The sequence below is a fragment of the Petaurus breviceps genome, unplaced genomic scaffold (assembly GCF_028583685.1).
Source record: "Petaurus breviceps papuanus isolate PSGF00001 unplaced genomic scaffold, PetGlider_PUasm1.0 138, whole genome shotgun sequence".
NCBI classification, from domain to species: Eukaryota; Metazoa; Chordata; class Mammalia; order Diprotodontia; family Petauridae; genus Petaurus; species Petaurus breviceps.
Window position 1 is genome coordinate 2,445,834 of NW_027185694.1, and position 23,516 is coordinate 2,469,349.

The 23,516-nt window shown below is 38.7% G+C and overlaps 1 protein-coding gene across 4 annotated transcripts in view; it reads left to right on the forward strand.

Annotated features, from left to right (window-relative positions):
- The first annotated feature begins 4,347 nt into the window (after positions 1–4,347).
- The window catches only part of UBQLN1 (ubiquilin 1), a 62,403-nt gene continuing 43,234 nt past the window's right edge, over positions 4,348–23,516 (forward strand). For 2 of the 4 annotated variants that reach the window (XM_069105285.1, XM_069105291.1), the window contains exon 1: positions 4,348–4,602. In XM_069105285.1, the coding sequence (XP_068961386.1) occupies positions 4,447–4,602 (156 nt within the window). In that variant the 5' untranslated portion in view covers positions 4,348–4,446. The remainder of the gene's footprint in view (positions 4,603–23,516) is intronic. The other 2 variants (XM_069105305.1, XM_069105297.1) reach the window with 2 other exon arrangements.

Genomic DNA, 23,516 nt, shown 5'->3' on the forward strand with positions numbered 1-23,516 from the left:
CTTAGAGTTCAACCCTCTTGCTTTACATCTGAGGGAATTGAGATCCAGCGGGGTAAAATGATTTGTCCATGGTCACACAACTAGTAAGGGTCTGAGGTGAGATTTAAACTCAGGTCTTTCTGATTCCAAGACCAGCATTATACAGTATTCATTGCCTAGAAATAATCTTCTATTATGTTATTTCAAATCATTTCCCAGAATAATTAGACAAATTCACAGCTCCACCAAATAGTGCACTAGTGTGCTTGTCTTTCCATAGCTCCACCACTGATTATTCACAACTCTTTTAATCTATGTTCTATGAATCCTCATCTCAATACTCACAGATGAGTCGCAAGTCTTCAACTTTACCTGAAGGGTCCATATGCCTGACAAATCAAGAGTTATTCTCTAATACCTAGCCCCTCACTGGTGTGCTTCCCTCTCAGAGTCTGAGAATCATTTAGTCAGCCAGCTTTAAGCAGTTTTTAGAAAAGTGACATTTACTAAAAAGTAGTTGGTATAAACATCTCCCCCAAAGTATATGACATGTTCTCCCACAAGTACATACAGAGTCCAGAATAAAGTGAGGTCAGTTTCAGAAAGCATATGTGGTAAAGGGTAACTCAGTATTTGATTGATACAAGTTCTTTCTCCCCTTTTCTGGGGGTGCTTAAGAAGTTCCCCTTAAGCATGGTGAATCCCCAAGCATCTGTCTTAGGTTCCTAATGCAGATGCAGTTAGGACACCTGTGGGAAGATGAGAAGTCCAAAATCCTCTGAACCTTTTGAAGCTCACAAGGTCCTCCTCTGGTCAAATTCTGGGGGGGGATGCCCAGGCAACACTATAGCCAAAACTTCTTCCATCCTTCCCTTTTCTCCATAAGAGGTTCTTTTCCGTAGGTTTTAACTGTCATGTTTGCTTTAAGCTTCGGAACTTATCACTTCTCAACTAGCTAGATAATATATAGACAACCTCTAGGGTGTGGCCAACATTCCTCAGCCTATCCAAATAACAATTCTTGTGCAACCTCATTCCAGTTTAGAGGCCTTTTCAGGCTTAGGTTTAGGCCTATGACTAAACTTGGTTGGGCTTTGTCATTTACTTTAAATGGGGTTGGGTTGGGTCAATAAATCATCCCATCCTTACACTTGGCAATCTGCTAGATCAGCTGAAATCTCAAGGTTGTTATAATTTGTATTTGTCTTATTAGAGATTTGGAGCAATCTTTCATATGGTTGTAAATAGTCTTAAGTTACTCTTTTAAGAAGTGTATTCTTATCCTTTGACCATATGTCAATTGGGAAATGCCTTTTGGTCTTATATATTTCAGTTAGTTGCCTGTAACTTTGGATATCAGACACTTAGAGATAACTGATGAAAATATTTTTTTCTTATTCAACTACTTCTTTTCTTATGCTAGTTGAGTTAGTCAACTCAATTCACTAAATGTTTCTTAAGGGCCTACTGTGTGCCAGGCACTGTGCTAACCTATGGGAATAGAAATGAAAAAAAGAAATGCAAGTGCCTGGCCTTAAGGACCTTACAATGCAACGGAGAAAGACAATATGCACAAAAGGAAGTTGAGAGGTGTGTGTATGTGTGCTCTCTCCAGCATGTATGTGAGACACCTGGGGGCATTTTGTTACATGAAACCATGAAACTGAAATCAAGTACAGTTGTAGATAGAAAGTAGAGTCCATCTCCACCTGGATATTCCAGGAGCATTTTGAACTGCACTGTCCCCTCTGCAATCCTGGTTCCAAGGTCACCATGGTTAGAACTCTTTGTGGAGTGCTGTGGGGATTACCTCTTGGCACATAAAACTTGGAACAACACAGAATAGAAACACATCCACCCATCCCCTTTCTCAGAACAGGGATAAAAGAGGGGAAGTCAGTCTTTCTCTCACCAGGTCAGCTCATGGCTTGTGAGCAGCAGGCAAAAGGTGCCAAAAGGGAAGTAGCAGAAAAGAGCGAGGCCAAAGAAGCCAATGGTCAGTTGACTAGGGTTAAAGAAGTAGGCAGCCAATCAAAGGAAGCCGCCCATGCCCACATGGTAGGGGACCCAAAGTACTCAGTGGTAGGCAATCCACATAACTTCCCAGGAGCCCTTCAGGTCATCTCCATGGTATATGAACTTGGTATGCCTGCACCAGCTTAGGGTATACTATTTTTCCAGGCATTTCATATTCTCCTTTGCACAAAGTTCCAGCCAAACTAGCTTGCTAAATGTTCCCAGTAATCCTGTCTCTGTTTTCAGACTGTCCTACATGCCTGGAATGCACACCCCTTCCACACTTCTGCCCATTTCTCTTAAATTTGAGCTCAGGTGCTACCTTCTAAAGAAAGCTTTTCCTCACAACACATATAGTTGTCAAATTTTAAGTAGTTGTCAGAGCTCTTTCTTTCTTTTCACATTCTCTTTCATTTACTTACCTGTATACACTTTGTATCCTATGTAAGGGAGGATAAGGACTAAAGGTATATGGCCTGTTCAAATTTTGTCTTTTTGCTCCTAGGTCTTTAAACACCATCATGCACATCATAGAGCTTAATGTTTATTGAATACTGTTCAGTTGAACAGAACTGAGAGATAAAGATGAATAAGACACAATTCAATGCCTTGCAAGTAGAAAGACACATTATTGATCAATTGATAGCCTCATAATACTAGAAGATAGAAACTTAAGTTGAAAATCAATGAGACCAAATTGCAATTCATATCTTCTAAACACATTTCTGTTGTTCTCTCGTTTCATTATCGGTTAGCCTCATAATGCCAAGGAGCTCTGCAGCATTTTTAGTGAATTACTCTAGCAGCATTCTCAGGGCAAAGCACAGTAACTCTACCCCCTTCAGCTCGAATGGAAAGGTGCGTATGTGGAGCACCCTTGGGCTAAATAGGAAACGGATTTTTCTTATTTTGTTAACAGAAAGTTTTTAGAATGGCGTTTTCATATTGACAATTCCTAAAATCGAAGGGATTGTTTCTAGTTTGCAAATAGTAAAAAAAAAAAATTGTCAAGCTATTAGACAGCCAATTATGGTTTCCCAGAAGAAAAAATTCCATTATAAGTTTACTCAACTACTTTAATATCCATCCTTAAATCTGCCGTGAAAATAATCATTTGGACATTAATCCTATCTTCAGCAACAGATACGCTGAATGCAGCAACAATTTTCTTGCCACAGAACCAGAGAATGAAAACAGCAGAGGCTTGAAATTGCTCCAAGTGGGTGGCCAAAGCGAGGTCATTCTGCTCCCCCTCTTACTCCAGACTAATCTTGGAGATAAAGTATGACCGCTGGAAGCAGCAAGAATAAAGACACAGCAATCTCAGGCTGGTGAGCTGGGGCGAGCAGAGGACACTCTTTCAACACAAGTGGTCTGATCGGCTTGACCAACCGGAGTGGAGGGATAAGTCCTATCGGTGGAGAAAGACAGGGAGGTTTCGTAACACTGAGCTTCAGGCGTTTAAGGCATCTTCTTCCCCGAGCGTCTAGGAACCTTTCTGTTCTCTGGGACGGTGGGGGGTGTCAGGCACTTTAAAGCGAGTTTGCACACCACCCTGGACCTCCGCAGTGGCGTCCTAGTAATGTCGTAAGCAGGCAGGGACACAAAAACCGCGGGTCGCTTCTTCAGTTGTTAATAGGTGAAAAAGCATTGGGGCGGCTAAGAAGGGAGGGGGACAGGGCGGGAGGAGTAGACGTAAGTCGGAAGTGTTCGAGGTTAGGGGGACCGGTAGAGAAAACTGCTGGGAAAACATTCGCGCAGGCGCATGCTTGCCCACCCCGCCGCCTGGAAAAGTCCTCTTTCTAGTAACTTCCTCGGCCTGTGATGTCATCTCCGTGCGGCGCTACAGCGGCTAGCATTTTCATTTTTTTACGATAGCTTATCTTAAAAAAAAAAAGCACACAGACACACGCCAAAACCAACCCCACATCTCACCCCGTGCCCAGGGAAGTTACGAGAAAGATTTTAGCTTCGGTGGTGGAAGGTTTGTGTGTCTAGTAGCCTAGGGGAGACGGAAAAGGGAGACAGGCCAGTGAGAGGATGGAAACTAAAGGTCCGTGACGGCTCAGAGTGACTCGGCGACGCCGGCTTGGATTCCCAGCGTGCCTCGCGCGGCGCCGCCGAGGGCAGAGGGGAGGGGGAAGGAGGGGAGGGAGGGGGCGGGGGATGAGGAAGCGGCGGCGACGGCGGCGGGTGTCGCGCAGTGAGTGAGTGTGTAAGCGGGGTCGGAGCACCAAGCAGTGGCCGCGGCAGCAGCTGTAGCCGCCGAGAGCCGGGCCTGCGCCAGCGCCCCTACAGCGCCTCACCCCGCGGGGGGGGGCTTCCTACCGCCCCCCCCCCCCCCCCTTCGTCGTCGTCCCTCCCCTCCCCCCACTCCCCTCAGCCTCCGGGCCCGGCAGCCGCCGCCGCCGCAGCGAGGCCTCGCTCCTCGCCTGAGTCACCGCCGCCGCCATGGCAGAGAGCGGCGAGAGCAGCGGCCCCTCGGGCCCCGCTGCAGTAGATGGTGCCGTGACACCCCCCGGCGACCCCAAGATCATCAAAGTCACTGTGAAGACACCGAAGGAGAAGGAGGAGTTTGCGGTGCCCGAGACCAGCTCTGTCCAGCAGGTGAGGCCCCCTCCCCAGGCCTGTAACCTCCGCCTCCTGGCCCACCGACACGCACGCCCGCGGGGGAGCCGGGTCGGCTCGGTCGAGGCCGGGACTTTACTCGGGAGAACGCCCAAGTTAGGCGGGCGTGGTGGGGGGGGGGGGGGGGCCGGCCGGGGGGGGTGGGGGGGGGGGGCGGTGGTGGCGGCCTCGCTTCCCAGGCCCGCGGCCGAGCCTCGGGGCCGGGTGGAGCGTTTGGCCCCGGAGCGCCCGCCCTGGGCCTTTTCCTTGTTTAGACGGGCTTGGGTCTCCCTCTATCCAGACTGGAGGGGTAGAGGAAGGGAAGGAGGGGGTCGCGGCTGGCCCCTTTCTCCCCCCACCTTCTGACCGTCCTCTTCACAAAGGAATTGGTTGGACTGGCTTTAGGTTCTTCACCCGGCCGGGCGGGGGTGGGGAAAGGCGAGGCGGGGGCGGAGGTTTGCCTTCGCTCCAACTCCCTGGGGTAGCTGCCTTGCAGAAAAGTTTCATTGTTAGGGATGACTGTTGAGCCTACAGGGTTAAGGTAGGCTTTGGGGTGAGGAACACGTGTGCAGTTCTGCCTTTTGACTGCTGAAATTGCTTCCACTCCTCTTAACATTTATTTTTTTTTTTTTTGGTTCGATGACGTAGAAATTAACCCGGCCAAATTTGAGGAATAAATACTACCAGGCTATTAGAGAAAGGTGAATAATTTTCTTTCACCGGTGTTTTGTTTTTTAAAAACATTTATTTGAACTTAGGTGCTGATCCGAGGGATGATGGGTTTTTAATATGTAGTATTTAGAGGTAGGAATTCAGTATAGACTTATTAAGATTGGATAAGTAATTTAAAATACGATTTCCACAGTATCTTGCTGCCTCAAATAACCCTAAGTTGTTTGTGCCCCACCAATTTGGTTCCTGGTCACTGTTTAATAAAACTACAACAAAAATCAAACCTTAACTTTAATTTTGGTATATAGCTCCAAAGAACTAGAGGGACATTCACTGACTGAGGAAAGGAATTAGTTGACTGCTTTTGGAATTGCTTGGTATATACCGTAAGGTGTTAGGGACCCATAACCGCAGGTCTGTGAGGTATTGATTTACAGTGCCCAACTGTGTTCTTTCCTTTGGACCGGACGGAATCGGTATCAACTTAGTGCAAAGTGTGCCACCTATTGAATCTCCAAATTAGTGTTTGAAGCCCCAGGATTTTCTTTCCAGTACTCACTTCACTAAGTTTGATGATTCCTTTCAGCACTCTACTTCAGGTGATCAGAAAGGAACAGTCTTTTAACCACAGTGTAACTTTACAGCTAAAATTATATAAACTGGAAAATCCATATAATATGTGATGCTTTTGAGGATCTTTCCTATTTTCAGTGTTAGGGCATACATGAAAATTAAAGCTTTGAAGATCTGTGAACCTTTTTTTTTTTTATACTGTAAAACCTGTGTTAGCATAGGTGAAAATCCACTGATCTTTGATAGTTGTCAAGACTACAGATAACATTCCTTTTAAGACTTAAGAATTTTAAAGACAATAGAATTCTTTTGAAGGTGAAAATACTGTATAAGTCGATTTTTAATGTACTTGTTAATTGCTGAACAGACCGTTTTTTGGTAAAGGTACATAAGAGAAAAAATTACAACTATTCATTAGAAGAAAGTGTTCTCTTACACCACCTTGAAATAAAATACTTCTTAATTTTGGAGCTTTTACACTTATTAGAGAAATATGGCCTCAGGTTGATACAAATTCAGCCTAATTTTTTTTATGAAGCAGAATTCTGCCCTTTAATCGATTGTACTCTAGGAGGCAGTGTAGTTTAGTTTAAGGAGTACTGCATTTAGAATCAAAAGACCTGGATTCCAGTTCTCATTCAGTCCTAAAAATATGCAGGTTCACCTGGAATGTTTCTCTTCTATACATAGCCATTATTAGTGGTGCCTATATGTATTAGGCAGTTTAATTATTGGAGTAAAATAAATAATATCAAAAGCATTGTTTGGCATACTTTGAACCATTAGGATGAAAACTGCACCAGAGTGGAAATGGCTATCTGCCAGAGGTGTTTCTATCGTTTTTTTGGTTTTTTTTTGACATTAGGGAGACAATCCAAAAGTGAGATTAAGAAAGAAGTTAGGATCATTGCAATTCAGCAGATATTTATTAACCACCTACAAATTTACAAGGCAGCTGGGGATTCAAAGACAAATAAGACACTTCTCTTTCCCTCAAGGAGCTTACATCTAGTAGAAAAGGTAAGACAGGGACACAATTATAATACAAATTATCATGTGATATGTTCATGGGAGAGGGACAAAAAAATGCAATTACAGATCCAAGAAAGGAGAGAGAAAATGCCTTAAAGTATCTAGATTAGGTATGATATTTTGGGTGTGGTGTCCTATACCTCAGTTTTTATCCTGAAATTTTCTTGTCTTGGTGGGAAAAATCCCCAGAGAAGGGACCTTTAAAGCTTTTACAATTTATTAAGTAAATAAGACTGTATATAACTTAAAAACTGCTTGACATTAATGGTTCCACATAACATTCTTTAATTTGTTTAATAATTTATTTTGTATTTATAAAATAGTGTCATGTCCAAGTCTGCCCTTTTCCTTTATTTAAAAGTGAGCAAAGGATAGAAACTTTTTAACTTTCTATATGATGCTTTCTATTGGATAGAGTGAGTACTTAATGCTGCTTTTTTGATGATAGCATTATACTTAATTAAAGTGAATGTTAATTTGCACTACATGTATTTTTCATTGGGTCTTGCAGAATCAGAAATGGTTACTTTTTTGAATGTCAGTTCTCAGTAAAAATAGTTAATGTTTAAATTCAACACACTTTAGAATATTTTGGGTGCTTTGCAAAGATAAATTTAGTAAGATAAATCTAGTATATTTTTTGAGTATAACTTCCTTTTAACTGGAATGCTTTGGGAGATAAATTAGTTTCTGAAAAATCTTTCATACTACTTCTAGTACAGTACATTGCACATGGTAGGTGTTTAATATTTGTTGTAGAAAGTATTTTGCAAAAATATGTTGATAGATTTTCTTGCTTTAGTAAAAATAAATAATATACTTTAAGTCCTAGATCTACAGCTGGAAGGGCTTAAAAACCATTTCCTCATTTTACAAGCGAAACTGAAGCCTAGGGAGGTTAAATGACTTGCCCAAGGTCTCACAGATACAATGCAAGTTTCATTTTTAACTTGAAGTATGAGACTAGTCCTTTGACCCTAAAGCTAATCCTCTTTCCAGTTGTTTACAATAATAGTTGACATTTATGTGGCGTTTTGCAGTTTATGTAGTACTTGATTGACAACTACCTTCTGAACTTGTGGGGAACAGTTGTTATCCCCATTTTACAAATGAGGCACCTGAGACTTGGAGAGACAAGGTGATAGATTGACTATTAATTAAAGGCCTTGTAAATGGCCAGATGCTGATGGGGACCTCTTACTCATTTTATTCACTCCTTTCATGTGTTTTTTGTACTACTTTGCCTGGAGCTGCAGATAAAAAAGATAAGATTGAATCCCTATCAACCCTAGGGGCATACTCTTAAACTTAATTTGACCCTGGAAAGTCATCTTGTTTTCTTTTTCATTTGCTTCTGACTCAGAATTGGATTGCCAAATAATGATTGACTTTACTATGAAATGTTTATGACCTAGAATTCAAATCTGTGCCTTAAAATTTTAAAAGTATTTTTTTATTAGTTGATAATTCAGCTAATTACCATATCATCTTTGAAATGCCTTCCACCAAGTTTTAATTTTGTAAATCTTTGCGTGTCATTGAAAAATCATTTTGTGTGCTGGGAGTATTTTGCCATTAAATGTGTTTTCTTTGAAAGAATACTATTTTTGACCTTATGGAAAAGTCATGTCTATATTTCAGTTTTTTTCATAGCTACCAGCTTTCAATTAAAGCATCCACTAAGTTGTACTGGTTTAAGACAAGTTAATTTGAATATATTTTGCAAAAAATATTGTAACATTAAAGTCATTATAAAGGTGAATAAAAGCTTTTTTTCTTAGTAGGACGGTATCCATAGTTGCTAAAATTGGATTATTTTAGTTGTTCATGGTTTCCAATATTTACAGAAAAATCCCAACATATAGATTGCTAAACAACTTTGGTTTTCTCCAGGTTAAAAAATCCTTACTTTATCAAATAAATTTACATGTTAATTATTTAATATTTATGGTTTTATTTTGATTTTGAAGTATTTGGATTGTTCTGGAAAAAGTAAGATTTTTGTACTGACTTTTGGGACACCTAGTACACAGGACAAAACCAGCTGGGAATAGTGGATAGACTGGCTGGTCTTGAAAAGACACTTCTTTTGTGACCATGGGCAAGTCACTTAAATCTCTCCGTACCCTAGGGAAACTCTTATACTGCAAGTTATAAATGAATTGCTGATGTATGTTATTGAAAAGAGTTTTCATACTAGGAGTTCTCCATATGTATGAAATTACAAGTCCAGATTTTTAAAAAAATTTAAGAAACAAATGAGATATACAATTTCTATTTTGATTAAAAAGATAATTTAAAGTACTTTTTATAGATGTTTGGCATTGTTTCTACATATTTTTAGCTTCTAAGAATATTTTGTGAGGGAAAAATGTTTTGGCATTTTGGTTAGAAACTCAAATACATTGAAATATGGCTTTGTTCGAATCATTTTCCAACTCAAGTACAAAGGCAAGACTACCCTAGAATGTGTGGTGGAAAGTGCTTTGTAAGCACTATATAATGTTTAAAAGTTAATCCTTGTATCCAGAAATACTTGCACACTATTACTTGTTTCTGAGTATGCAAATATGTTTACAAATACGAATTTGAGAGACCAGTCAGGTTTCAAAGATCAGTTCCCAAGGGAATTTTATGTTTCTTACTGTAGCTTTTTCTTGTACTTGGTAAAGGTAAATTGTACCTTGTAAAGGTGATGTTGATACTTTTTGACTGACTGGATGGTTCCTTCGCCAACGGCCATCTCTACCTGGATGTGACCTAGGCATCTCAAACTCAACATGTCTCTAAGGAGCAGAACTTACTTTCCCCAGCTCCTTTGGCAGTCTGGTGAAGTCTATGGGCATCTCTCTTTTTAAATGTATGAGGTGAAATAGGATCCCAAAAGAAACCAATTACATTAAAATATATTTATCAAAATATTTTTTAAAATGTTTCAGACACCTGGTTAAGAACCCTTGCTCTAGGATAAAATTTCAGACTTCTTGGTTTTGCATTTGGCCTTTCACAGTCTAGCTCCAGTGTACCACCAGGCTTACTACACATTACTTCCCCCCAGTTGTGTTCTGTGTTCGTGCTAAACTGACTTATTTTCTGTTCCCTGTACACAAAATTCCATCTCTCTGTTCCATACTTTTGCTTATAGACTGTCCTCTCTGACTAGAATACTCAGCTTCAGCATCACCACCTCTTAGAGTCCCTAGCTCCTTTTAAAGTCCAGCTCAAATGTTTAGATCTTTTCTGACCTGACCCTATATCCAGCAACCTCCCCATCTTCATTACTTTCTGGATACTTAGGTATCTAGCACAGTTCCCAGCATGTTTTGGGCACTTAAATGTTGATGTCAGGAATTTCAGGTGATAGAACCTGCAGTACTCTTAGCTTGGTGGAGGGGCGGTTTGAGGGTGGGAAGAATATCCAGTGCATATAGATTGTTTATGGTGTATTGAATATTATTTTCGAAGAAAATAGATTTTTTTGAGACAGCAACTTAACTCTTAACTAAATAAATAATAGGCTACTGTAACTTAAAATGGTAGGTATTTTAAAAATAATTCATACTTGCTTGACCTTCTTACCAAGTAGAGAGCCAAGGGCAATGCAGTTTTAAGCTAATGGTGGAAGGTTATGAACATTTTTTTGCTTTACAAAAGTAATAAAAAGCTGTGAAGGGGAAAATATCTGCAGAAAACTTCTTTGAGAGAGACCTAAGCCAGATCATTTTAAGAGCAATTACAGATGACCTAAGGACATAATAGAACAATCAAAGTAGTACTGGTTTACTAGTATTTTATTCAAAGCATTGATGTATGTGGAACTATCACATTTGGACTTGGAGCATCTGATGTCAGTCAGTAAGGACCTGCTATGACCTCTAGGCTAGAGTTGGGGATACAGAAAGAGGCAAAAGACAGTCCCTGCCTCACAAAGGCCCAAAATCCAAAGGAAGAGATTAACAAGCAAACAAATGTGTATAAACTTACAGTGTGCAGGATAATAGGAAATACCAAAGAAAGCAGTAAATTAAGAGGGATTGGGAAAGAATTTATGTAGAAGGAAGGATTTTTAGTTGGGACTTGAAGGAAATCAGGGAAGCCAGGGAGTATGGAGATGAGGGAGTAGAGTGTTTCAGACATGGGAGAAAGTGAGTCTGGAGCCAAAAGATGGAGTGTCTTGTTCATGGAACTTCCAGAAGGTCAGATTTACTAGATTGAAGAGTGGGGTAAGAAAACTGGAGAGGGAGAGGGGCCTAAGTTAGGAGGGACTTTGAATGCCAGAAGATTTTGTCTTGGAGCCACTGGAGTAGGGGTGTGACAGGATTGAACCTGCACATTAGGAAAATGACTTTTAACTGAATGAATGAAGGATTGAAATGACGAGACACCTGAGGCAGTTAAACCTACCAGCTCCAGGCCTGAGGCCTCAGCAGAGTAGTGTCCTTGTCAGAGGAAAAAAGGGGGAAGGCATTCCTATTGGAGAGAAGTAACTAAGGTGGAAGTGGCAGTTAGCAAGGTTGAAAAAAAAGGAAGAGTTGCAGGATCTGACCAGTACAGAGAAGTATTTGAGAGATTACACAGATTGAAGGCACTCAAACTTTTTTTAAGATAACTCAGAGAAGACAATTCAGTCAGTAAACATTTATTACTTGTCTCTTATGTGCAAGACACTGCTAAAGAGAAGAATGGAAAAATGGGAATGGTATTACAAAAAGTGAACAGTTATAATAATTGATATTTACGTAGTGCTTTAAGCTTTACAAAGAGTCATATAAACATTATTTCATTTGACCCTTACAACAAAACTGTGAGGTAAATACCAGGGCTAATATCCCTATTTTTCAGATGAAGAAATTGAAGCTCAGACAGATCATTAATTCCATCGTCTGTCTCCATGCTTTCATCTTAGTTATTCCCTCATCCTGAATTCTTTTTTTTTTTTTTTTTTTGGTTTTTTTGGAGGGGGGGAAGGCAAGGCAGATGGGGTTAAGTGACTTGCCCAAGGTCACATAGCTAGTACTGTTAAGTGTTTGAGGCTGGATTTGAACTCAGGTCCTCCTGATTTCAATGCCAGGGCTTTATTCACTGTGCCACCTAGCTGCCCCCTCATCCTGCATTCTTATCTCTTCCATTCTGAGTCCTTAGTTACTTTTAAGGTTCAGCTCTAGTACCATCTTCTGAAAGTCTTTTACAACTTAGTTGTATTGGATACTCAGCATATTGCATTTTACTTATGCAGTTAATAGGACTTTGAGTTGATTTGTATTCTCCTGCACTTTGTGATTTTAGTTATCAGGAAATTGAGAGAAGCATTGACAAAACTTTTTGAGTTGACAAAGGTATCATAAAAGGTACCATATCAAAAGTTGTCCCATGGATGCTCTAGCAGTACCTTTAGTTTCAGGGTGCAAAGAGAACCAAATACCTCGGACGCAGGTATATTTTATTTTACTTTTTAACATTTTTCTGATGCATTTTGTATTTTTATTTCATAATCACTTCTTGATACCCTGCGACCATATCCCTGCCCCTCCCTGTCAGACCCTCTTTAGTTTAAAAAAAAAAAGACAAAGCAAATAAAGTTGTTTAAAACATTGACTTCAACCAACAGAATATGTAGCAAACTGCAGAACTTTACTGAGTGAAGGGACATGGCCACTTTGGTCATTAATTCTTAATTCTGTTGTTTCCAGTTATATTATTGTAGTACTTGTATATACTTTCCCAATTTTCCATAGTTCATATGATTGTTCTCTTGTTTCTGAGTTCTTTATTTATATTCATCATTCCTACTATGCAACAACATTACATTACATTAGTTTATGGAAATTTATTCAGCCATTCTTTAATCTCACTATTTCATTTCCAGTTTTTGCTATGACTAATAGTGTTGCTTTCTGAATACTTGTCATATGTGGGACTTTCCTTCTTGGGATGTTGCCAGGAGCATGATCATTAGGCCACAAAGTATGAATTAAAGTTTAATAACTTCTTGCACAATTTCAATTTGTTTTCCTGAACGATTGGACCTATTTACAGATTAATAACAGCATATTACTGTACTTGTCTTCCCATAGCTTCTCCAACGTTCTCTGTTATTTTTGTCAATATGCTTGATGGGAGATAAAAACCTTAACAATGGTTTTAATTTTAATTTATCTTATGATTTAAGAGTATTTTTCATATGGTTTAGTTTGCCTTTTTACATTTTATTATTTTACTGTTCTGACCCTTTATATTTAGATCACTTATGCTTTTGGAGCTTATTGTGTGTGGTATTATATAAGATAGTCTAAGCATGTCTTCTGTGAATTCCTTACCTCTTTTCCCAGCTGTTTTTGTTTAATAGCAAATTTTTCCCATAGTAGTTTGTGTACTAGGATTTATCAAATTGTGGAGTAATGTTTGTTTGCATGTAGGTTTTGCTTACTCAGTTGGCTTTTTTGTGGTTTTTAATTCTTACCAAGTACTTTGAGTACCAAATACTTCTTCTCCAACCCCGCCCTTATTCTAGGTGATTTAAACATTCACATTGATAATCCTTAACCTCCTAGTTGCTCATTGTCTTTTAGGAGATTTCAACATTTATAGTAAAGTTGGAGATCTGGTGATGTGGTTATGGTTCCTTCATTCCTGCTTTTTATTTCTTTTGAAATTCTTGTCTGTTTCCCCAAATGATTTTAAAAATTATTTCATCCACATGTCTAAAGTAGAATTAGTTTAGTATGGTGTTGAATTTGTAATGTCGTTTTTATTATTGCTGTGGCCCAGTCTTGAACAGTAAACATTCTTTATTTCTGTAAAGAATATGCTGTAGGGGTGGCTAGGTGGCTCAGCAAGTAAGAGCACCGGCTCCAGTGTCAGGGTGACCCGGGGATCAAATCCGTGCTCAGATACTTAGCACCAACACCCAGAAATAACTGGCCGTGTAACCTTGAGCAAGTTACTTAACCCCGATTGCTTAAAAAAAATATGCCGTAATTAACAAAAAAAATCTAAGCATCTGCATGTAGCTTGGTAAGTTAACTCTCAGATACTACATTCCTTTTGTAGTTATTATAGTGGGATTTCTTTCTGTTCTTTATTCTTGATTTTTGTTAGTACTTTATAGAAATTCTGATGATTTTGTTGGATATCTTAAAAATTTTTCACCTTGTATAGACCTTGGATGATCTACTGTAGTAGATTTCAAGTAACAGCATCCCACTGTCTTCTCTTCAACTTTTGTCCTCATTCTAGGTGATTTATACATTCATACTGATGTTCCCTACTCTCAATACCTCTTCAAGGGGATTTCATCATTCATGTAGATATATTCTCTAACCTCCCAATTCCTTTGTCTCTTCAAATACTTCACTTCACCCCAGACACACACACACACACACACACACACGTCACATGTCACACCTTGTATCCCAACCCTACCCACAGGTGTTCCATTTCCTTGATCAGAATTTCCAACATTTTTCTTAGTGGAAAATATGGGAGATTCCTATTCTAATGAAATCACAGGTATAGTTCCAATCACTGTGTAGGTCTAGGTTCATATCTTTCTTGACCTCGCTGTAGCATTTAACATTGTTGACCATCCTCATCTACTGGATACTCTCAGCTTTCTGGGTTTTTATTGATTCCAGTCTCACCTAGGTCATCTCTTACCTGTTAAATCATTCCTTAGTATCCTCTGCTGTCTTGGGCTTAGCTTTAGGGGTTCCCCAACGTGCTGTCCTGTGCTCCCTCTTCATAGCATCTCTTAGTAAGTTCATCTCTCATGGATTTAGCTATCATCCTCTGTAGATGATTCCACTTCTATATTTTCTGTTCATTCTCTCCTCTGAGTTTCATTCCTGCATCAGTAACTGATTTAGATATTTTAAACCCTTTCAAAGGCATCTTAAACTCAACATGTCCAAAACAACTTATCTTTCCTCCTTAACTTCTCAATTTATGCCAAAGGCACCATTAGTTTTCTACTCTGCTGAGTTCGTAACCTCAACATTATCTTAACCAATCCTTACTGTTTTTCACCACAAAGATTTAGTCTGCTGCCAGATCTTACTGTTTCTACCTCCAGAACATTTCTCCCATCTGGCCCCTTTTTCCCTTCTCATACAACCAGTACTTTTAGTTCAGACCTCATCACTTCCTCAGAAAGGTTACAGTGATGTCCTAATTAGTTTACCTTTCTCCTAGTTGTTCCCCCTCTACTCTATTCATTCAAATAGTTACCAAAAAAATTTTTAAGCATAGATCTGACCATTTAATTTCCTGATTAGTCCACTTCAGTGACTAGCTTCTAAGCTAAAATAAAAATTTCTGTTTAGCTTCAACCTATTTTTCCACCTTTATACTTCTCTTCTCCTATATTATAGTCTAGTTAGCTAGACTAGCCCTTCCCTCTGCTGCTTACACATGGCACTCCTAATACCTTTGTTCTTTTGTATGTATTTCCTACTTACCTCTGCCTCATAGAACTTCTTTCTTCCTTCTAGACACAGAAGGCACCACCTTGTACAATGAAGCCTTTGTTGTGAACTATCTTGTATTCTACAAATATTATCTAAGTATTTATTTATATGTGTACATCTCTATCTTGATATAATGTAAGCTCCTTGGGAGTAGGGATTGTTTTGTTTTATCTCTGTCTCCCATGCCTGTCTTAGTACATAGCACATGGTAGGGGCTTAGTATTTGTTGATTTTGTATGCTACTTTGTTTAAGAAATCAAACATTTCTGTTTTCTGAAAATCTAGAATTTTCTAAATAAATCACCATCATGTAAACAGTAATAGGGATAATTTTACCCGTTTTCTAAATGATAATTTCTGTAGTTCCTTTTTTGTCTTATTGTCATAGTTAGCTTTTTAAGTAGTTAAGTCTTCAGATATACTTTAAAATATGAGAACAATACTTAAGTAATAGGTTAGTGGCATAACGTTTCCTGTGATTTTTGAAGGCATGAAGAACAAGATTTATTACATTCTCCCACCCCCATTTTGGATTCCTGTCATACTCACAAGATGTCCAGCAAGCATGTATGTTTGTTTCCCTTTTTCCTCCTAGGTTCTGGAGATATAAAGACTCTGGTCCCCAAAAAGAAAGAAAGCGTGGTTTAACATTTAGAAATAGTAGTCTGGACATGATGAGAGAAATAAGGATAATACTAATTTGGGAATCCTATGCAGAGAAATAGTACTTTTAACCATAGAAATCTGAGAGATCACCCAAGGATCATAATACAGATTTAGAACCATAAAAGTTATTTAGGTCAACCCCCTCATTTTACAGGTGAGGGGACTGAAACCCAGAAGGTTTTAACTTGCCCAAGTTCACACAGGTAATAAAGCCAGTATTCAAATCCAGGTCCTTTGATGCCAGGTCCAACAACCAAGTCATTGGTGGCTCTCAGCATTTTCAGTAGACTATGTAGGGATGGAATTGGTATTATTCTTAGTTAAAAGGAGTGGGTGGGTGGTGAGGAGGTATAGACGGCTGTTCTTTAGACTGTTCTTTCAAGAAGCTTCACTGGTGAAAGGGACTTGAATTATGAGTGTCTTAGATGTATCAGGGGCTCTGGAATTCAGAGCCAGATGCTTTGTCATCCAGTTTAGAACAACTTATGGGATAGGATGACTTACAGAGGTGTTTATTGTTCAAGATAGGGAATACCTGACCTTGTACGCTGAGAGAAAGGAATCAGAGAAAGATTGAAGAGTAAAGAGATAACTGATGAAAAAAAATCATAGAGGACCACACTCTAATAACGAATCTGATTCACTGGTGAGGTGTTTGCTTAGGATTTCCTCCACATTTGAATAAGAGAAGACACCTCTCTACCTACTACACCCCACATTTGACTAAGATGAAAACATCTTTGCATATACACTGTTACTATAAGAGTAAACACTTACAGAACTTATTCAGTACCTCTATATGGTTTAAATTGGGTGATAAAGGTCATTTGACTTTAGATTCCTGTGTCTTTGATCTATCTATCTATCTACCTATCTATCTATCTGTCTGTCTGTCTGTCTATCTATCTATCTATCTATCTATCTATCTATCTATCTCTGTCTGTCTGTCTACCTGTCCACATGTCTACACACATACCTCAAATCAGGAGGTTCTAAGTTCATGATACCCTATTTTGGTAAAATAAGAGAAGTTACATTTTTCTGGATTTAATGTCTTCTGTGTGTCAAGCAGTACAGAAAGCATTCATTTAGAAAAAAGTAACAAAGAACTTTGTTTAATAAGTCTCTTTGGAAATGGTTAGGTTGTTGGCAGTACTTAAACTTCCTTTTTCTTTCCCAGAGTAACTTGTAGTATTGAAATGTTTATGCTAGAATTTGGACTTGCTAAGGAGTTAAACAATTACAGTTTTTTGGGGAATATTTAGTCTTTTACAACCTGCCCCTTTACATACCTTTTCAGTCTCACTGTATTGTACTCAGGGACAGTTAGGTGGTATGGTGGATAGAGTGCCAGGCCTGGAGTCAGGAAAACTCATTTATCTTCCTTCATTCAATCATTCCATCATTCACATTCAAATCTTGTTTCAGACACTTAACTTAATAGCAAGTCACTCAAGCCTTTTTGCCTCAGTTTCTTCATCTGTACAATGAGCCGGAGAAGGAAATGGCAAACTAGTCCAGTATCTTTGCTAAGAAAACCATGGATGGGGTCATGAAGAGTCAGACACAACTAAACATTTTACTTTACATGTGCTCTGCAGTATAGCAACACCAGCCTTCTTGCTGCTTGCCATCTCCCCATTCCCTTGCCTTTTCACTGGTGTTTGAACTCTCTGATCTTCCTGCTCCTAACTCAGGGAGAGGGGGCATGTAGGAGTATATGAGTGTGGGCCTGGTAGGTGGAGAAGGCTTCTGCCGATGTTGCCCCGTGCCTGGAGTGCACTCTCCTCTCATTTCACCTCTTGGAATTCCTCATTTTCCTCCAATACTCAACTTAAGTGCCATTTTCTGCTTAAAGCCTTTATTGGGTCATCTAGATTCTAGTGGCTTATCTTTGATAGTGCCTTCCCTTTTTACTGTATATATTTTGTACATACAGGTATTTTCATATTTTCTCTGGTAGAATGTGAGCTCTTTGAACACTAGGACAAGGTTTTTGCCTTTCTTTGTCTTGCTATTGCTAAACACAGTTCCTGGCACATAGTAAACTTAACAGTAATTTTTGTTGACTGGCTAACAGCTAACTTGAATATAAACACTAGCTTATATCCTGTACAAATTTAGTAATTGCACCTCAGATTAAACTGGAAACAACTGACAGGAAGATGGGTAGATGCTACCTTTCAGGCTGATAAAGTAGATAAGCATAGATCTCCAAGTGAATGTGAGTTCTTAATGGAAAACATTGAGTACTTACCACGTGCCAGCACTTGGTTATGCACTGGGGATAGATAGAAAGGTGAAAGAGCCCCTGATTGTAAGGAGCTCATAGTCTAATGGGGGAGACGATATAGAACTGTCCAGCTATGTGCAGAATAAATTAGAAAGAATCAGCAGAAAGAAGGCACTAAAACTAAAGGAGGTGAGGAAAAGCTGGGATTTAATGGAAGCCAGGGAAGTCAGGAGCAAGAGATAGGAGAGCATTTTAGGCTTGGTGGATAGCCAGTGAAAATATGCAGGGGTTGGTACATAGGTGTCTTGTGTGGGGAGCAACAAGGAGGTCTGTGTCACTAGATGGCCAAGTATTAGGGAGTGGGATAACACTGCTGGGAAAACAGTACGGCAGAAACTAAGCATAGACCAACATCTTGTACTGTATACCAAGATAAAGTCAAAATGGCTACTATGATTTAGACATAAAGGATAATACTGTAAACACATTAGAGCAAGGAATAGTGTAACTGTCAGATCTATGGAGAATGGAAGAATTTATGACCAAACAAGAGATAGAGAATATTATGAAATGCAAAATAGGTGATTTTTATTATTTTAAATGGAAAAGTTTACAGAAACAAAGCCAGTGCAACCAAGATTAGAAGGGAAGCAGAGATCTGGGGAACAATTTTACAGCCAGTGTCTCTGGTAAAGGCCTCATTTCCAAAATATATAGAGAACTGAGTCAAATTTATAAGAATACAAGTCATTCCCCAATTGATAAATGGTCAAAGGATATGAACAGGCAGTTTTCAGATGAAAAAATTAAAGCTGTAGTCATGAAAAAATGTTCCAAGTCACTATTGATTAGAGAAATGGAAATTAAAACAGTTCTGAGACACCACATCATACCTGTCAGATTTGACTAACGTGACAAAACAGGAAAATGATAAATGCTGGCGATGTGGGAGAATTGGAACACTAATGCATTGTTGGTGCAGTTGTGGATTGATCCAACCATTAAGGGAGAGCAATTTGGAACTATGCCCAAAGGGCTATAAAATGTGCATACCTTTTGATCCAGCAATACCACTCTGTATCCCAAAGAGATCATAAAAAAGGGAAAAGGACCTACATATACAAAAATGTTTATAGCAGCTCTTTTTTGTGGTGGCCAAGAATTGGAAATTGAGGGTACGCCCATCAATTGGGGAATGATTGAACAAGTTGTATATGAATGTAATGGAATACTATTATTCTGTAAGAAATGATGAGTAGGCAGATTTCAGAAAAACCTGGAAAGACTTGCATAAAACTGATGATAAGTGAAGTGACCAGAACCAGGAGAATGTTGTACACAGCAACAGTAACACTGTGATGACTAGCTTTGGTAGACCTGACGTACCTATTTTCAGCAATACAAGGACTTAAGACAATTCCGAAAGTCTCATGATGGAAAATGGTAATCCACATCCAGAGAAAGAACTATGGAGTATGAATGTACTCTATTGAAGCACACAATTTTCTCTCTTTTTTTCTTTGATTTCTTCTTGTGGTTTTTCCCTTTGGTTCTAATTCTTCCATATAACATGCCTAACGTGGAAATATATTTAATATGATTGTACATGCATGGCCTATATCTGATTGCACACTTTCTTGGGGAGGAGAGAGGGAAAGAGTGGGAGAAAATGTAAAAATCTTATAAAAGTGAATGCCAAAAACTATAAAGAAATAAATATTTAGAAAAAACATCCAAAAATTCCCTTCTATATGTGTAAAATTACTTGTTAAATCTTCAACTTCATTGATAATGTGTCTGATAACCAATTTTTTTTAAATCTTTTTTTTCAAGGTGTACATCATGATTAGCAAACTCATTTCGGGGACTTTTTCACTGGTCTTCTAGAAAACTCAGCAAGTATAGGCTGTGGGAATAATATAAAGGACAACTCTGCCCTTCTCCCCTCCAACAAAAAACCAGTTGCTGCCTTCCAGGATTTTATAATATTCTGGGACCTCTCCTCTGGTCTTGATAAGTAATGGAAGCAGATCCTGGCCTAAACTTTTAAATATTTGACAAGCTGTTAATTGTTCATTTGTTTCAGGGAGTAATGGAACTCCTTTGCATGTGTGTTCCCTAAGTTTGACTCCACTTTATCTTTTGCTATTATATTCTATTCCAGCATCTCCTTGCATAAGAGGTGTGCTGAAAATACTGCTATAGAGAACTGAATTGGTCTTTGAAACTCAAAAGATGAGCACCTATTTATTGGACTTTGGGGACCAAAAGGGCAGTACCGATTTGAGGATAAACTTTTAATTTGGGTGCGTTATTCAGTCAGTAAGCAAAATATTCATTGTATACTCACTTAGACTTGTTTTTATCATTTTTATTTTAATTTCAAGTTCACACTATCTCCACCCCACTCTCCATCTCCAGTTGAGAAAGCAAGAAAAATAAAATCTGGTGTAAGCATGCATATTGAAGAAAAACAAATTCCTGCATTGGTCATGTAAAAAAAAATACACCTCATTCTGCACTGAATCTATCACCTCTCTATCTGGAGATGGATAATGTGTTTTCTCATGAGTCCTGAATCTCTCATTAGTCACTGTTAATCAGAGTTCCCAAGTTTTTCAGAGTTGTCTTTCTTTATAATATTGTTATTATATAAATTGTTTTCCTGGTTCCACTCACTTGACTTTTTCATTTTGTACAAGTTTTTCCAGGTTTCTCTGAAACTATCTTTTCTTTTTTTTATTATTTGCTTTTTTTTGGGGGGGGGGGAATGGGAAGGTAGTGCAGTTGTAGTTAAGTGCCTTGCCCAAGGTCACACAGCTAGTTTCTTGTTAAGTGTCTGAGGTCTGATTTGAACTCAGGTCCTCGTGACTCCAGGGCTATTGCTCTATTCACTGTGCCACCTAGCTGCCCCCCTATCTTCCATTTCTTAAAGCACAGTAATACACCATTACATCCATATACCATGATTTATTCAATCCTTTCCCAATTAATGGGTACCCTTCTATTTCCAGTTCTTTTCCACCATAAAAAGAACAGCTATAAATATTTTTATGCATATGGATCATTTTCTGCTTTGATCTCTTTGGAGTATAGACCTAGTGGCATTATTGATAGGTTCAAGTGGAACTTAACATTTTAATAGCTTTTTGGAATGTAAACTACTTTTAATGTTAATCTAAACAAAACATAGGAAGATACATCTGCTGTGGTGGGCATGAAGAATTCATTTAAAGCAAAATAGAATTTATAAAAAATTGACCATTAGGACTGTGTATCAGCTTTCTTTTCTTTTTGTATTATACAGCAGTAGACTCACTAATTGGTGCAGTTAACTCTTGTCTGTTGGTTCAGATCATGACTTTTATGTGTGTGTTTATCTTTTATAATTGCACATGGCTTTTCTCCCCTCTTCCCCCAGCTGCTTATTTTCAGTTATCAAAAATCTGTCTCTTTTCCTTCACTCCTTCCCCATTGAGAAAAAAGCCAACCAAAACCTCTATCAAATATGCATAGTCCAGCAAAAAATTCCTGCATTGACCATGTACAAAAAAATGTGTCGTCTTCTATATCAAGAGTCTGTCATCTGTCAGAAGGTGGATTGTATGTACTTTTTCAGAACTCCTTTTGAGGTTCTTAACACATTGATTCCACTGGTTCTTTTAATATTCTGTGGACAACAGAATATTCAGGTTATCTGTTATATTATCCCTCACCCTCCTTACTTGATTAGCCCATCTCCTTTTTGGTTGTATCTGTCATTGATATTTTTCTCTCTGCTTCTCATTCATGGATCATGAAATTTTTTCCTACTTTGGGTTAATGTATTTCCATTGGTTTTTGCAAGTATAATCATGAAATTGTTCTCGAGGATTTACAGCATGTTACTGGAAGAAAATTATTGTTTAAAAGATTGACTCATGGCAATAAGTAGCTTGGGATAATTGAAAGTGTTATAGTTTACCAAAAGAAAGCCTTTCATATCTAAAGAGTAGCTTTTAATAATTTGATGTATTTTGGAAGAAGGGTTCCAGTGCGGTGACCCAGGTATATATGCTTTATCACTTTTACCAGTGTTATGTAGAAAGTAAGATGGCATGCTTTCTAACTTTATAGATGACAAATGGGAAGGATAGTAAAACTACACTGAATAAAAAAAGTTAATATTTAATAGGGAAATTTGTCTTCATAAGCATAAGATGGGGAGTTGGAGTTAAGGCAGTTCACCTAAAAAAAAAACATCTGGGTGTTTTAGCAGACTACAAATGCAATATAATTTGGCACTGATAATGGCCTCCAAGAAAGTGAATTGTATTGAGTATCATTGATGTACTTTGTATGCCAAGTTAAACCACACATGGAGTATTTTAGGAAAAATGATAAACTGGAGGGTGTTCAAACACAGTTATTTGGCACATTCTAGGTGCTTTATAAATACTTGATGGATGATATGAGGACTAGTTGAAATAATAGGAGAATAGTTGTCTTCTGTATATTTGGAGGATTGTGCAAGACTAGTTATGCTTGGTTTAAAGAGATCCTTAGAGGTTCTCAGATGGAGGAATTAGGAGCAATGGGTAGAAGTCCCAGAGATACCTTTATTTATTTATTTATTTATTTATTTATTTTTGCTTTTTTTGGAGGGGGAAAGCAGGGCAATTGGTGTTAAGTGACTTGCCCAAGGTCACATGGCTAGTAAGTGTTAAGTGTCTGAGGCCATATTTGAACTCAGGTTTTCCTGACTCCAGGGTTGGTACTCTATTCACTGCACCACTTAGCCGCCCTGACACATTTGTTCTTTTTTTTTTTTTAAGCAATTGGAGTTAAGTAACTTGCTCAAGGTTACATGGCCAGTTATTTCTGGGTGTGGTGCTGAGTATCTGAGCCTGGATTCAATTCCCAGGTCATCTGGACACTGGAGCCGGTGCTCTTACTAGCAATGCTACCTGGTTGCCTCTGACACATTTATTCTTTTTTTTTTTTTTTTGGCCTTTTGGAGGGCAATTGGGGTTAAGTAACTTGCCCAAGATTACATGGCTAGTTTTTTTTGTGTGTGTGTGTTAAGTATCTGAGGCCAGAACTGAACTCAGGGTCCTCCTGACTTTGGGGCCAGCACTTTATTCACTGCGCCACCTAGCCTCCCACGACACATTTATTCTTGATGTAAGAAAAAACTTCATCACTGTTAGAGATATAAAAAGGTGGGATGGTACCGGGTTTCCCTGTATTGGAAATTGTCATTCAAAGGCTGAATGACCATTTGTCAGGAATGT